Source organism: Erinaceus europaeus, chromosome 10, assembly GCF_950295315.1.
Source record: "Erinaceus europaeus chromosome 10, mEriEur2.1, whole genome shotgun sequence".
NCBI classification, from domain to species: Eukaryota; Metazoa; Chordata; class Mammalia; order Eulipotyphla; family Erinaceidae; genus Erinaceus; species Erinaceus europaeus.
Window position 1 is genome coordinate 96851910 of NC_080171.1, and position 17071 is coordinate 96868980.

General features: G+C 39.3%; 1 protein-coding gene across 2 annotated transcripts in view; it reads right to left on the reverse strand.

The window, feature by feature from the left end:
* The window catches only part of SCAI (suppressor of cancer cell invasion), a 160138-nt gene that overhangs the window by 25570 nt on the left and 117497 nt on the right, over positions 1-17071 (reverse strand). For both annotated transcript variants that reach the window (XR_009552093.1, XM_007539984.3), the window contains exons 10-14: positions 12774-12875; positions 12416-12517; positions 10365-10443; positions 8698-8797; positions 7479-7560 (exon numbers count right to left, since the gene is read on the reverse strand). Coding sequence is in view for 1 of the 2 variants with exons in the window: in XM_007539984.3 (XP_007540046.1) it covers positions 7479-7560; positions 8698-8797; positions 10365-10443; positions 12416-12517; positions 12774-12875 (465 nt within the window). In the remaining variant the exon portion in view is untranslated. The remainder of the gene's footprint in view (positions 1-7478; positions 7561-8697; positions 8798-10364; positions 10444-12415; positions 12518-12773; positions 12876-17071) is intronic.

A 17071-nucleotide genomic window follows, 5' to 3' on the forward strand; every position in this document is an offset into this window, starting at 1 on the left:
CCTTTTAAAAAAATATTTGCTTATTCCCTTTTGTTGCCCTTGTTGTTTTATTGTTGTAGTTATTATTGTTGTTGATGTCGTGGTAGTTGGATAGGACAGAGAGAAATTGAGAGAGGAGGGGGAGGTAGAGAGGGAGAGAGAGAGAGACATCTGCAGACCTGCTTCACTGCTTGTGAAGCTACCCCCCCTGCAGGTGGTAGCCGGGGGCTCCAACCGGGATCCTTATGCTCTTCGCCACTTGTGCTTAACCCGCTGTGCTACCGCCCAACTCCCTACCCGTTTTCTTATAATTTTGCAAATCAATATTAAATCAGTAATAAAAAAAGGAAAAGAAATGGTAAGAAAATTAAAGTATCAGACTGTAGGTTCAATACATGAATGATTAGTTTCTGAAACAGAAAACATGAGGGATGAAAATAATGAAAGGACTCAAGAAAATGAGATTTTAGACAGAAAAAATTTTACTGTGACAAACTACCCACGTTAAAATAAACTGAGCTCAGGACACACAGGTAAGAAGTTAAAACTGGGGGAGTCGGGCGGTAGCGCAGCGGGTTAAGCACACGTGGCGCGAAGTGCAAGGACCGGCATAAGGATCCCAGTTTGAACCCCCGGCTCCCCACCTGCAGGAGAGTCGCTTCACAGGCGGTGAAGCAGGTCTGCAGGTGTCTATCTTTCTCTCCTCCTCTCTGTCTTCCCCTCCTCTCTCCATTTCTCTCTGTCCTATCCAACAACGATGACAACAATAATAACTACAACAAGAAGATAACCAGGGCAACAAAAGGGAATAAATAAATAAATATTTTAAAAAAAAGAAGTTACAATTGGGATGTGAGGGCGATCTGGCTGCGACATCTGTCACCCTATTGATCGCCAGGGTTAATTCAGCTGATCTGCTTGGCTAGGCGGGTGTCCCCTTCCTCCCTCACCGCGCCATGAGCGTTCCTCCAGAAGCTGAGCGCTCTCCACCGTGGAAGAGGTCGGCCAGACTGACCGGTCTTTGGTCGAGGGTATACGAATAGCTGCGCTCCCCTGCTAGAACCTCCAAACAAGCTCTCAAGAAGTTAAAATTCGCAAGGACCTGAGGAAGGATCCTAGTTCGTACCCCCGGCTCCCCACCTGCAGGGGAGTCGCTTCAAAGGCGGTGAAGCAGGTCTGCAGGTGTCTGTCTTTCTCTCCCCCTCTCTGTCTTCCCCTCCTCTCTCCATTTCTTTCTCTCCTATCCAACAATGACGACATTAATAACAACAATTACTACCACAACAATAAAAAAAACAAGGGCAACCAAAGAGAAAATAAATATATATTTTAAAGGAGCCGGGCGGTAGCGCAGCGGGTTAAGCGCACGTGGCGCAAAGCACAAGGACCGGCGTAAGGATCCCGGTTCGAGCCCCCGGCTCCCCACCTGCAGGGGAGTCACTTCACAGGCGGTGAGGCAGGTCTGCAGGTGTCTGTCTTTCTCTCCCCCTCTGTCTTCCCCTCCTCTCTCCATTTCTCTCTGTCCTATCCAATAACAACCACATCAATAACAACAACAACAATAAAAAAGACAAGGGCAACAAAAGGGAAAATAAATAAAATTTAAATATATATATTTTTTAAATAAATAAACAAACAAACAAACAAATAAATAGATCCAGGACCTCACTCTACCATTACACCACCTCCAAGTCCCCTATGAAGGGAACTTCTAAAATCTAGATCCTAAAAATATATTTTTTTAAAGTTAAAATTGGGGGGTCGGGCAATAGCGCAGTGGGTTAAGTGGACATGGAGCTGACCGCCTAAGGATCCCAGTTTGAGCCCCGGCTCCCCACCCGCAGGGGCGGCGCTTCACAGGTGGTGAGGCAGGTCTGCAGGTGTTTTTCTCTCCCCCTTTCTGTCTTCCTGTCCTCTCTTGATTTCTCACTGTCTTAGCCAACAACGACAGCAATAGCAATAATAACAACAATGATAAATAACAAGGGCAACAACAAGAAAAGAAAGTTAAAATTGGACATATCCCAGGTTCTAGCTCAGCTTCCACAGCTGAAGGAAACTTTAGTGCTGTAGTGACAGTGTCTGTCTCTTTGGCTTGGAGTTGTGAAGCAGCAGTGATTTAAACAAAACAAAACAAAAAGCTGTCTCTCTCCTTCTCTATCACTCCCTTCCCTCTTGGTTTCTAGCTGTCTCTATCCAATAAATAAAGATTAAAAAGTGAAAAAAAGAGAGAGAAAAAACCAGTTAAAAATTACTGTGTGGTGGTCCAGGAGGTGGCGCAGTGGATAAAGCATTGAACTCTCAAGCATGAGGTCCTGAGTTCGGTCCCCAGCAGCACATATGCCAGAGTAATGTCTCGTTCTCTCTCTCTCTCTCTCTCCTATCTTTCTCATGAATAAATAAATAAAATATATTTTTTTAAATAACTATGTGGAACAAAAAGATCATACACGTTCCCAGAGACTAACAACAAGTTATCAAAGAATCCAGAATGAAAATGCTATCTGTGTGGCTCTTATGAACTACTAGAAACTAAAAAACAATGCAGCAATACCTTCCAAATTTTGTAGAGAATTAATTACTACTAGTGCGTACCAAAAATCATCATTAAAGTACAAATTAAAATTAAAACCCTTTGCAGAATCATATGACCTCGAATATAGTTGTTGAAAAAGTCATGATGTGTGGTCCGGGAGGTGGCGCAGTGGCTAAGGAACCAGACTCTCAAGCATGAGGTTGAGTTCAATCTCCGGCAGCAAATGTACCAAAGTGATGTCTGGCTCTTTCTCTCCTCCTATCTTTCTCACTAATAAGTAAATAAAAAAAATTTTTTTTTCCTCCTCCAGGGTTATTGCTGGGCTCGGTGCCTGCACCATGAATCCACCGCTCCTGGAGACCATTTTTCCCCCCTTTTGTTGCCCTTGATGTAGCTTCGTTGTGGTTATTATTATTGCCCTTGTTGACGCAATTCGTTGTTGGATAGGACAGAGAGAAATGGAGAGAGGAGGGGAAGACAGAGAAGGGGAGAGAAAGATAGACACCTGCAGACCTGCTTCACCGCCTGTGAAGCGACTCCCCTGCAGGTGGGGAGCCGGGGGCTCGAACCGGGATCCTTACGCCGGTCCCTGCTCTTTGCGCCACATGCGCTTAACCCACTGCGCCACCGCCCGACCCCCGTAAATAAAATATTTTTAAAAAAGAAAAGTCATGATGTATTTTTGCATAGAAAGAGATTTTTTTAAAAAAAGGCGCCAGGTGGTTTAAAAACATAAAAAGGCACCTGGCTGTGTGCACATGTTACAATGTGCAAGGAGCTGAGTTCAAGCCCCCAGCCCCTCCTGCATGAGGGAAGCTTTGTGAGTGGTGAAGCATGGCTATAGGTGTTTCTCTTTCCCTCTCTATCTCCCCCTACCCTTTTGATTTCTGGATGTTTCTATCCAATTAAAGATAAAAAAAAAAGTAGTTTAAAAAAAGAAAGAAAAGGGAGTTAGTTGGGTGGTAGCGCAGCGGGTTAAGCACAGATGGTGCAAAGTGCAAGGACTGGCATAAGGATCCCAGTTCCAGCCCCCGGCTCCCCACCTGCGGGAAGAGTCGCTTCACAGGCGGTGAAGCAGGTCTGCCAGTGTCTGTCTTTCTCTCCCCCTCTCTCCATTTCTCTCTGTCCTATCCAACAATGATGACAACAACAATAACTACAACAATAAAACAACAAGGGCAACAAAAAGGAATAAATATTATATAAAAAAGAAATATAAAAATGTCACAACCTTTTCAACAATCCAATGCATGCATGCATATGTGTGTGTGCTTTACTCAGTATCATGTGTGTGTGTGTGTGTGTGTGTGTGTATGTGTAATTTATTCATTCATTATTTGGGTCACAGGGGCTTCACTGTTCAAGGCTGGCTTTTTCATACAATGAAATAGAGACAGAAATAGACAGAGTGGGAAAGACACCATAACACTAAAGCTTCCTCTAAGGTAGTGGAGTCCAGGTTTGGTGACATTCATTTTGTTTCATTATTATTTTATTTATTTTTACTAGAGCACTTATGGTGCTCGGGCTTATAGTGGTGCTGAGGATTGAACTCGGAGCCTCTGAGTCTCAGGCATGAAGGTGTTTTACATAGCCATTATGCTATCTCCCCTACCTTCTGACTTCTTTTTAAAAAAATATTTTTTATTTATTGATTAATGATGGGGGGGAGAGAGAGAGAGACAGAACCAGAGCATCACTATGGAACATGTGATGCTGGGGATTGAAAACAAGATTCATGTTTCAAAGTTTTAATGCTCTAGCCACTATGCCACCTTATCAGATCACATCTATTTTTTTAAAAAAGTAACATTTTAATTTTGTTGCCACTAGGGATTTACCATGACACACCAAACTTTTATATAGACAGAGACACAAAGAGAGGTAGAAAAAGTCACAGCACTAAAAGTTCCCTCAGTGCAATGGGGGCTAGACTTGAACCTGAAGCCCACGCATAGAGAAATAGGTGCCTTCCCAACTGAGCTATTTTGCTTGCCCAACTTCAGATCTCTTGCCTCATACTGTCTCCTTCTCAGATGCTCCTATGACTGAAACTACACAAGAATGAGATTGTCCAAGAGGAAGACGCAGGACTCGGGAAACAAAATTCAAGCAAGAAACAGGTAAAAAACTACTAAGATAATAATGAAGATAATCATCACAAAAATAAAATTAAGAGATTAACACACTTGAACAAACTTAAAAACACAGACTGTTGGGTGGGGACTACAGCAGAATTAGCAATAACATCAATAACTGTACTTACTGCAGACCATTAATCCCCCAATAAAAAATACAAAAAAAATTAATAACAATTATTTGCTCCAGGAAAAGTAGTCATAGTTTATTACATGCTTTATAAGCTGTTAAAAGCACATGATAGTGGTAATAATGTAAGCACACAATATTCAGCAAATCAAAATTATGATCCAACTCAATTGTGTTGTATATAATAGCACTTAAAAGGTATAAACGTGGGCCAGGGATATGAAGAAGGAAAAGAGTTAAATTTTTCTTCTATAATTGGACATTAATACATCATGCTTAAAAGCTAAAGTAACAAGAAACCTTGGGCTGGCAAAATAGTTCAGTGGAATTCTGCACTGCTTTGCCACAAGGATAACCCAGGTTAGAGCCAGGCTTCCACTACAATGAAGAAAGCTTTAGTGCAGTGATCTCTTTCATTATGTCTTCTTTAAAAAAATTTTTTAATATTTATTTATTTTCCCTTTTTTATTATCGTAGTTATTATTGTTATTGATATCGTTGTTGTTAGATAGGACAGAGAGGAATGGAGGAGGGGAAGACAGAGAGGGGGAGAGAAAGATAGACACCTGCAGACATGCTTCACCACCTGTGAAGCGACTCCCCTGCAGGTGGGGAGCCGGCCGGAACAGGGATCCTTATGCTGATCCTTGCACTTTGTGCCACATGCACTTAACCCGCTGCGCTACCCCCTGACTCCCTTAACTTTTTTTAAATATTTATTTATTTTCCTTTTTGTTGCCCTTGTTTTTTTTTATTGTTGATGTAGTTATTATTGTTGTAGTTATTGATGTCATCTTTGTTGTTGGATAGGACAGAGAGAAATGGGGGGGGAGGCAGAGGGGGGAGAGAAAGATAGACACCTGCAGACCTGCTTCACCACCTGTGAAGCGACTCCCCTGAAGGTGAGGAGCTGGGGGCTTAAACTGGGATTCTTACGCCTATCCTTGAGCTTCGTGCCACGTGCACTTAACCCGCTGCGCTACCGCCCGACTCCTTCTTTGCCTCTTTCTGTTACTCTTTATATATGTGTCTGTCTCTCTGATAAAGCCAAACTGGAGCATTGAAGTCCCAGTGACAAGATAAGAAAGAAAGAAATGCTGTAGCTCTGCCTGCCTGCCTGCAGAGCTACAGCATTCCCATATATCATGCTGGGGCTTAAACTTGGGCCACTCATAGCAAGGCAGGTACCTCACAGGGTGAGCTCTCTATTTCTCTCTGAAGAGATAAACTTTTAAAAATGATACTAAACATGAAAATTAGATGAATAAGATTTATAACTGAATGGGGTCAACAGTCTTGGCTACCAGGCATTTCCACTGCTCTCCTGAAATGAGCCTATTAATATTTGTAAGCTGGGAGGTGGTGTCGTGGCTAAAATGTGAGGTTTACAACAATGAGGTCCAGGGCTGGGTGGTGGCGCACCTGGTTGAGTGCATACATTACAGTGCACAAGGACCAGGGTTCAAGCTCCACATCCCCACCTGCATGGGGAAGGCTTCATGAGTGGCGAAACAGTCTCTCTTCTCCCCCCATCTCCCTCTATCCCTATTGAGTTATCTGTCTCTATACAAAAAATAAATATTACATATAAATATTAATGTAAACATATTATATATTAATATGTAATTATAAATATATTAATATAATATAATCAAAAGGTCCCTAGTTTGATTTCTGACATCATATGTGCTAGAAAATGCTCCTGTTCTCTCTAATGTAAATAAATAAATACATAAATAAATAAATACAGAGGAGGACCTGGTGGGGGTGTATTGTGTATAAAACTGGGAAATGTTATGCATGTATAAACTACTGTATTTTGCTGACTGTAAACCGCTAATCCCCCAATAAATAAATAAATAAATCCCTTGTAAAAGCTTAATACTAACTTCTCTAATTTTATGAATGCTTACAACAGAAATAGACTTCATTGGCACATCTGTGTTCCCAGCATATTTTTAAACATATTGTTCATTCATGAAATATTCTAACCACAAAGGACTCAAAGATCTATTTTCATTTTCCCATAATTAGTACAGTGTGAATTCTAATAGTCGACTTTAAAATGTTTCATTATTGGCATTATTTATACAAAAGTTGAAAAACATTGTGTCAATAGAAAAGGAAAAGATTTTCAAATTTGATTCCTGTTAATATTTTTTCACATGTAGATCATCTGGCCATCAACACACAGAGGCATCTTTCTACACTATCATCACAACATTTTCAAAAGATATGTATATCTGAAACAATTTATGTCAATATGCAATGACTATAACTGTATGGCATGAAATAGAAATTTCACTTAAGTTATAACAGCCCAGTGTACAGAAGAGGAAAAAGTTGGAAATCAAAAATTAAATTTTCCCACATACTTCTACCTCTATAAAAGGAAATTATTCTGAGTTATATAACAAAAATAAACCTCCCACCAGAGATCTTGGAAATCTTGAATTTTTTTTTTCCTGAAGGAGGATTTATTATTTTCCACTGAGTGTCCATTCATGCGTTTTCTTCTTGTTTCTATTCATAGCACCAGATCCTGACTAGCATGCACAACCTCAAAAGAAAAGAGAGACTAAATACAAACTGTGTAAAATTAAACAAAGCAAAAGATAAAGGTACACATTAAGGGCAGTTACCTGAAGTTGGTGCTATAATGTGTCTAATGTGCCAAAATGTTTATGGAACTCACCTTATATGCAACACTATTGGATGAATCCACAATGATAAACAAGGGTTTCCTTGTGAAAGGATAGAGGTCTCCAGGATGGAGGCTGGGAAAACAACAATAAATCATTACTTGTGTAATAATATCAGAAATTTTTACTTTCCAGTTGGGTCTGCATATATTGCATTTTTACTAAGGCACTAAGAGAAACATCAAAATTAAGCAAAAGAAGACAAATCTATGCATATTATAGAAGTCAAGTTAACAACTATATTTGGTGGACAAAAGCTCAGAAGTAATTTTTTTTTTTTTATCATCTTTTGGACTTCACTGCTACAGGCTGACTTTTTTTTTTTAATATTTATTTTATTTATTTATTCTATTCCCTTTTGTTGCCCTTGTTGTTTTATTGTTGTAGTTATTATTGTTGTTGTCATCGTTGTTGGATAGGACAGAGAGAAATGGAGAGAGGAGGGGAAGACAGAGAGGAGGAGAGAAAGATAGACACCTGCAGACCTGCTTCACCGCCTGTAAAGCAACTCCCCTGCAGGTGGGGAGCCGGGGTTCGAACCGGGATCCTAATGCCAGTCCTTGTGCTTTGCGCCACCTGCGTTTAACCCGCTGCGCTACAGCCCAACTCCCCAGGCTGACTTTTTGAGTGAGTGAGAGAGAAAGAGAGAGAGACTACAGCACCAAAGCTTCTTCCAGTGCAGTGGCCAGGTCCAAACCTGGGTTGCATGCATGACAAAGCAAGCTCAGTATCCAGGTGAGCTATCTTACTGACCCTGACATATTTGTTCATGTGTATAGTTCTCCTCCAATGTAAATATAACTTTAGTCACAGTCATATTGTCAAGTGTTTACATAGTGCCTGACATGTAATAGAGATTCAAGAAACAAATTATAAGCCAAAAATTCTAATTTCTTATGATCAGAGTCTGAAATGTTGCTGGAACCCAAACAAGTATCACTAATAGTACTGTGCGGGAACACTTCTAGTATTAAGAAGAAAAAAAAGGCCTTCATTTCACTTAATATTTGACAAAAGAGAATTATAAATTCTCCCCTCTCCTTCTTCCTTACCTTTATCAAAGCAGTGCTCAGTTCTGGCTTGTGGTGTTGCTGGGGATTGAACCTGGAACCTTTGGTGTCTCAGGCATGCAAGTCTTTGCAATAAGCACTATTCTATTTCCCTAGCTTAAAATTAAAAATCTTCCAGTGTGGAAAATATCAGAATACGTACCAGTGCATTTCCTTATGGGATTGATTCCTTTTGTGGATAGCATCTCCATTTATAATATCTCGGTTACTATTAGTAAGTACCCCTCCAAAATCATAAGGACCTATAAAAACAAAAGGAAGAATCCTGGAAATCAATTGGAGATAGCAGTGATCTGAGAGTCAAATGAAAAAGCACTGGGTGACTTACTGCTGGAAGAGGAAAATCATTGTAAGACATTTTAATTACTTTAAACGTTAATGTTCTAGTTAATGCAGTATTTAAAAGAGTTCAACATCCTGTCCATTTCAACATTTAAAAAAGTATTTAATTTTAAATCCTTGAAACAGAACTTGAGAAACAAAACAATTATCTAGCACATCCCGTCATTCTGAGGGGTTAAAGGGGTGGAGATTGGGATGTGGTAAATGGTCTTTACATTTCAAGCAAAACTAAAGTAAGAAATTTGCAGAATGAAATATTAATGCTATCTTAACTATAATTATAAGCGAGTTGTTGGCTGTAAATTTTAGGGAATTTTAAAAATAAACCTGAAAAATTCTAATTGACAAAAATGAGAATAGTCATTTTTGTGAAAAGAACTGTCAGATTTCATTTTGTGTGTATTATATTCATTACTTTATCAGCCTCTGTAGTTTTGGCTTTAAAGTCAGACTTTACCCAACATTCATACCAGTAAATTAAATAGTGCATGTTATAAACATAGAAGAAATTACTTATAAACGATTAACTTTATTATAAAAATCTAAAGTCATTTATGGTTTTGCATCACTTTTAATGGTAAGAGGTTTTTTCTTTTTCATCCTTTAAAAAAAGTCATTGCAATGAAAAGACTGCTAAAATTTACTTTGCTTTGTTTTCATTTGACCATTTAAGAGGATCTGTAGATCATGCAAGAAAGATGACAGGGGCATGCATTGTATAAAGGAATGCAAATTTCAACAAACAGATGAAGAGGAAAATGTTAAGGATGTCAAGAATTTTTTCTTTTGCCCAGACAAAAATCAAATTATTTACATCCAAATTCTCTTCTATCCTGGCCAATTTCACATATTCTGGACAGTTTAAAAACTTTTATTATGAAACAGCATCCCAATATTCTAGAAGTTGAATCCATAAAATCAAATAAAGGACAGAAAACAAAATCATGACAAGGACTTGAACTTTCACAGTTACAAAAGAATTTCTACAAAGACTTTTGGCCATAATGAAACCACTGACCAGATTCCCTAATGCACTTTAAGTTGGTTAATTATTTACCTTTTAGAACTTCAAACATGAAACTTTTACATACACACACACATATATATTTTTTTAAAGAAAATTTGATAGTGAGGCATATATCAAATAAATAAATTGGTTAGTGATTTTTAGACTTCAAGATATAACAATCCAGCAAATGAAACAGACTGGGTATCCACATGATTAAAATCAATAAATAGATCAAGTTTAAAATTTGAGTCTTTGTTCGTTGTTTTGTTTTGTTTTTATAATCAGAACATTGCTCAATTCTGGCTGCTGGTGGTGCTGGAGATTTCCAGCCCCAGGTTTTTCAAATTTGAAAGCCTCTCTAGACACTTGAGATGGTCTGTGGACTATGGCCCATTGTTTTGTAGAAAATAAAGAGAATTCAAGCCCTGCTCACAACAGGGAGCATTCCTTTATTGTACCTTCACTATCAGAACGACCTGTGGGGAAAACGCCAGTGGCTGACAGGTAAATCAGAAGCACACTATTGGCAGGCAGCTCCTGAAATTAAAGAAACACACATATACAAAACAACAAATAGGGAAAATCAACGGTTAATTTACAGTTCTTGGTATTTTAAAGTTATGAAAAAGGGGCTGGTAGCTCACTTGTTAAGGTGTGCACCTTACTATAAATTAAGCTTTGGGTTTGAGCCTCAGCACCGAAGAACTCCATGGGTGGTCAAACATTGCTGAGGTGTCTCTACTCTGTCTCTTACTTTCTATAACATTAAAAAAAAAAAAAAGGAATGAAATGTTGGTCTAGAAGAAGGCCATCCAATGGAATCACATATACATAAAAGTCCCAAGACCACTCCACAGTGCTGCATACACACACACACACACACACACACACACACACACACACACACACACACACACGGTTATGGGGAAAATGAGAACCTATGCTAATATACTATTTATTGTATCTCCTAAAGTAAGAGGACTCTTGCTGGTCCCAACTTGATCTACTACTTATCTATAACGACTGTCAATAGTTTGAAGAGATTCTCTGCTTCAAGAAACCCAATCATTTAGCCCATTCAATAGTCCCTGAAAAACTTGAAATGAAGAAGTAAAGTCCCTGGGTATATGTCCAAAAGACAAACTCTCCCGCTCTCCCACTTGGCTTTCTCTTTTTTTTTTAAATATTTTTTTAAATGTTTGTTTATTCCCTTTTGTTGCCCTTGTTGTTTTATTGTTGTAGTTATTGATGTCGTCGTTGTTGGATAGGACAGAGAGAAATGGAGAGAGCAGGGGAAGACAGAGAGGGGGAGAGAAAGATAGACACCTGCACACCTGCTTCACTACCTGTGAAGTGACTTCCCTGTAGGTGGGGAGCCGAGGGCTCGAACCGGGATCCTTTCACCGGTCCTTGCACTTTGTGCCACATGTGCTTATCCCCCGTGCAATCACCTGACTCCTGGCTTTCTCTTTATGAACTTTAGGAGGAATGCCTATTTCTCATAATTCTTTAGATAACTGAGATTTGTCCCAGAACTGCTTGAATATGTAACAGGCTTAAGCAATATCCATTCCTGTTTTTTTTTTTTTTCTATTTTGCATTGACTTATATGCCTAAAGTAGTCAAGCAGTAAAAACCCGGAGGAAGGAGAATGATAATTTTTTTTTTTTTACCAGAGCAGTGATCAGCTCTGGCTTATAGTGGCGCTTGAAGGATTGAACCTGGGACTTTGGAACATCAGGCATGAGAGTTCCTTTGCACAACCATTATGCTATCTACCTCCGGCAGAATGATAATTAATCAATGCTTTCATTAATTACTGATAAGAAATATATATAACATAAGCAATTTTCAAAACAGCTATCATTAGGATATTCTAAAAGCAGGTGGGTTGTTTGTTTGTTTTTTGCCTCCAGGGTTATTGCTGGGGCTTGGTGCAGGAACTATGATTCCACTGCTCCTGGAAGCCATTTTTCCATATATATATATATATATATATATATATATATATATATATATATATATATATATATATATAGGATAGGACAGAGAGAAATTGAGAGAGGAGGGGAAGATAGAGAGGAAGAAGGGCAGACACCTGCAGACCTGCTTCACTGCTTGTGGGGAGCTGGAGGTTCAAATTGGGATCCTTGAGTGGTCTGGGAGATGGCACAATGTATAAAGCACTGGATTCTCAAGCATGAGGTCCTGAGTTCAATCCCCAGCAGCACATGTACCAGAGTGATGTCTGGTTCTTTCTCTCTCTCCTCCTATGTTTCTCATGAATAAATTAATAAAATAATTTTTAAAAAAATTGGGATCCTTGAGTTTCGTACTACGTGCGCTTAACCTGGTGCGTCACCACCTGGCCCCTTAAAGACAGTTTTCATTCTCACGTTCTATCTAAATTCTCCACTCAGATATTGAAATAATAGCTCTAATCTTAGGTTCCATTTATGGCATACACTCCCCAGACAGCAAAAGTACTGGCTCATTGGCTCATATATACCTTAAAAGATGCTGCTAAGAATGTGTATAGTTGACTGAAGGTTGGTTTGTAGAGCAGATACTTGTGGGGGTTTTCTCGTCTGGTAGGTTTGTCAGCTGATTCCTATTTTTACACAGAAAACAACAGACATACGTTGTATTTGATAGGTGAATTATCAGTGCCTATTTTTTTTACTATCATCTTCATTACTTCTCTCTCTTTATTCAATATTTCTACTGTCATGCTTATCTATTTCTCCTGTGTCACATCAAAAATATTCTATATCCATGCTTGTAGCACTTATTGAAGAACAGCATTCCATAAAGAACAGGAGCAGTGAGCATCATTATCAAAACTGAAAATATAGAGAGAAGATCACCTGCATTCCTGGTTTATTCATCTGGGAAGCTAAATTCATAGGCTCCCTCTCCAAGGCTTGTAACATCCGAAACATGTCAACTGTTAGTTCACTGAACTTAACCTGCAGGGAAAACAAATCTGACCATTAATGAGGTTAATGTATATTTAATGATGTATCTTTTTTGTTGGAGGGGTGGGGTGGGTAGGGAGACAGGTTAGTGGTTTTGAATAGGGAAAGAGAGAGGCAGACTGGGAGTATGGACCGACCAGTCAACGCCCATGTTCAGCGGGGAAGCAATTACAGAAGCCAGACCTTCTACCTTCTGCAACCCACAACGACCCTGGGTCCATGCTCCCAGAGGGCTAGAGAATGGGAAAGCTACCATGAGAGGGGGCGGGTTATAGGGATTGGGTGGTGGGAATTGTGTGGAGTTGTACCCCTCCTACCTTATGTTTTTGTTCACTAATCCTTTCTTAAATAAAAAATTTTTTAAAAATAGCTTATTTTTTAATGGTTTACAGTGCAGTCTTTGACACATAGACATAACCTCTCATTGCCCCTTGATAGGCATCTGGGAGACACTCCCCCAACCTAGTGTCTCATCCCCCATCATACACAGGACCCTCAACGTCTCTTCTTCCCATCCCTTCCTCTCCTTCCAGAGTCCTTTGTTTTGGTGCAATACACTACACCCTTTACAAGTCTTTCTTTTTTTTTTTTAACCTCTCCAGTCAAAGTCTTAATAACATATCTTATTTTGAAAAATTTCTAAAGACAGGAAGGTTGAAAAGAATTGTACAGTGACACCAACATGCTCATGACCTAGATTTACAACAATGGCATTTTTCTTTCTTTTTTTTTAGATAGGACAGAAAGAAATTGAGAGAGGATGGGAGATAGAGGGAAAGAAAGACACCTGCAGACCTGCTTGAAGCATCTCCCCTGCAGATGGGGTACAGGGACGCGAACCAAGGTCCTTATGCCTGGCCCCAATACTGCATTTTTCTACATTTGCCTTACTATATATATCTACCCATACTTCATTAACTTCTTCATGTATGTTTCTTCCCCCCTTCTCTCTCTCTCTCTCTCTCTGCCTCTCTCTCTCTCTCTTTCCACCAGCATTGCACAGCTCTGGCTAATGTTGATGCTGGGGAATTGAACCTGGGACTCAGGTTGTTTCTTTTTTAATATTTATTATTTTTTATTGTTGTTGTAGTTATTATTGTTGTTGTTATTGATGTCGTCGTTGTTAGATAGGACAGAGAGAAATGGAGAGGAGAGAAAGAAAGACACCTGCAGATCTGCTTCACCGCCTGTGAAGCAACCCCCGGCAAGTGGGGAGCCAGGGCCTCAAACTGGGATCCTTGCCGGTCCTGGCGCTTTGCACCACGTGCACTTAACCCGCTACACTACCGCCCGACTCCCTATTTATTTATTATGTATTCCCTTTTGTTGCCCTTGTTTTATTTACTATTATAGTTACTATTGTTGTCGTCATTGTTGGATAGGACAGAGAGAAATGGAGAGAGGAGGGGAAGACAGAGAGGGGGAGAGAAAGATAGACACCTGCATATGTACTTCACCACTTGTGAAGCGACTTCCCTGCAGGTGGGGAGCCGGGGGCTTGAACCCGGATTCATATGCCTGTCCTTGCCCTTTGTGCCATGTGCGCTTAACCTGCTGCGCTGCTGCCGGACTCCTCGTATTTTTTTTTTTCAAACAAAAGCATGTGAACATATAGATCTCTGTTAAGCCGTATAAAACATGACAACTTTTGGCAAAACTAAGAGGTTGCAGATAATATTTCATAACCCCCTCATTATATTTTGGCATAATGCATTATTTAATTTTCCATTTTTTTCTATTTTGAAGATTATTTCAGGTGGTTTGGGAGGTGATGCAGTAGATAAAGCATTGGACTTTCAAGCATGAGGTCCTGAGTTCAATCCCCACAAGGACCAGGGTTCAAGCCTCTGGGGGATTCCTTCACAAGTGGTGAAGCAGGTTTGCAGGTGTCTCTCTCTCCCTCTTTATCTCCTTATCCTCTCTCAATTTCTCTCTGTCCTACCAAATAAAATGATGGAAAAAAGAAAAGGCCACCAGGAGCAGTGGATTTGTAGTGCTTGCACTGAGCCCCAGTGATTAGAGGCAAAAAAAAAAAAAAAAAAAAGAATTTTAACCTCTACTACACATGAAAACAAATATAATTTTCAAGTAAACACAGATCTAAATGTGAAAAATAAGTAATAAAGATTTCAGGAGCATAAAAGACTATCTTGATATCAATGAAGCAGAAAAAAATTTCTCAAAAGATTATACACACAAAAGTTCTTACCAGAAAGGAAAATTTAGAAACTGGTTTAAATTTAGGGATCTCTGTTCAGTAGAACTCCAGTCCCCTGACAAGGTCTGGCACATAGAAGACTCACATAAAAAGAAACTACCAAAAGTACTTTTTCGTGATCATGGTACCTCTCCTGCCAGGTAAGTATATTATTTTTTCAAATGGAGGAAATAAGGAAAAAGAGCAAGGGAGCAAGCAAAGTTAAATGAAGACAATACAAGACAGATCAAGCTCCTGTTCTTATAGACCTGAGAAAATCAGAGAGGCTGAGGGCAGGTTGCAAGAGATGAGGTGATTTTTGTGGTGATCTGGAGGGGGAGGGATATATATCAACATGGTTTGAAGAGGTGAGAAAATGTACTTTTTAAATTTTTTAAATTTTATCTCTTTAAATTTTTATTTATTTATGAGAAAGATAGGAGGAGAGAGAAAGAATCAGACATCACTCTGGAGCATGTGCTGCCGGGGATCGAACTCGGGACCTCATGCTTGAGAGTCCAAAGCTTTACCACTGCACCACCTCCCGGACCACTAATTTTTAAAATATTTATTTATTTTCCATTTTGTTGCCCTTGTTGTTTTCTATTGTTGTTGTAGTTATTATTGTTGTTGTTATTGATGTCATCGTTGTTAGATAGGATAAAGAGAAATGGAGAGTGGAGGGGAAGACAGAGAGGAGAGAAAGATAGACACCTGTAGACTCGCTTCACCACCTGTGAAGCGACTTCCCACAGGTACTTTTAAAATATTTAAAAATGAGGGAGTCAGGCGGTAGTGCAGCGGGTTAAGTGCACATGGCACAAAGTGCAAGGACAGGCATTAAGGATCTGGGTTCAAGCCCCCCAGTTCCCCACCTGCAGGGGAATCACTTCACAAGCAGTGAAGCAGGTCTGCAGGTGTCTATCTTTCTCTCCCCCTCTCTGTCTTCCCCTCCTCTCTCCAATTCTCTCTGTCCTATCCAACAATGACAATGACATCAATACCAACAATAATGACTACAACAATAAAAAAACAAGGGCAACAATAAGGAAAATAAATAAATAAAAAATATATTTAAAGGTGCAGCCAAATAGATGGTGTAGAGGATAAAGCATTGGACATTCAAGCATGAGATCCTGAATTCAAATCCCAGCATCACATGTGCCAGAGTGATACACTGATTTTCTCTCATCTCCCACCGTTAATATATATATATATATATTATAAATATTATTATTGTATGAACTAAGGTTGCCTAAAAAAAAACAACAAATTCAAATTATTATTAAAAGAAACTTCTCCCTCTTATTGCTTAACTATAAAGTAATATATACAGAGGCCAGAAGCTGGCTCACCTAGCATAGTGAACACTTGACTGTGAATGAGGACCCAGCTTCAAGTCCTCAGCCATCATGTGGGGGCACTTGCACAGGGGAAGCTTCCCAGTGGTGGAGTAGTGCCACAGCATCTCTCCTTTCTCTATGTGTCTCTCTCTCCTTCTCTTACACACTTTCTAAAAAAATAAAATGTGCAAGTCTGCTATGAGAGTGGAACTGTGCAAGCATAAAGTATCGTGAAAATCATGGTGGAGAAACATATAATATACATATGTATATAGTTATGAAAAAGTAAAATTCACATATAATTTTCTATTCAGAAAATTTTTATGGTATCATTAATTTTTTTCCTTTTTTTTTTTTTTTGCCAGAGTATTGGTGTGGAAGATTGAAATTTGGGACTTCAAAGCCTCGGGCGTAAGAATCTCTTTGCATAACCAGTATGTTATCTAACCCTGCCTAACAGTGGTAAATTTCTTCCTACTCTTCTTGCAAGGGACATATTCATTTAAGTATCTATGAGATAATTATGTTATATAGCTGCATAACTACTTTGATGTTCATTTCCTTTTTTTCCCAATATTTGTTTATTCCCTTTTGTGGCACTTGTTTTATTGTTGTAGTTATTGATGTCATTGTTGGATAGGACAGAG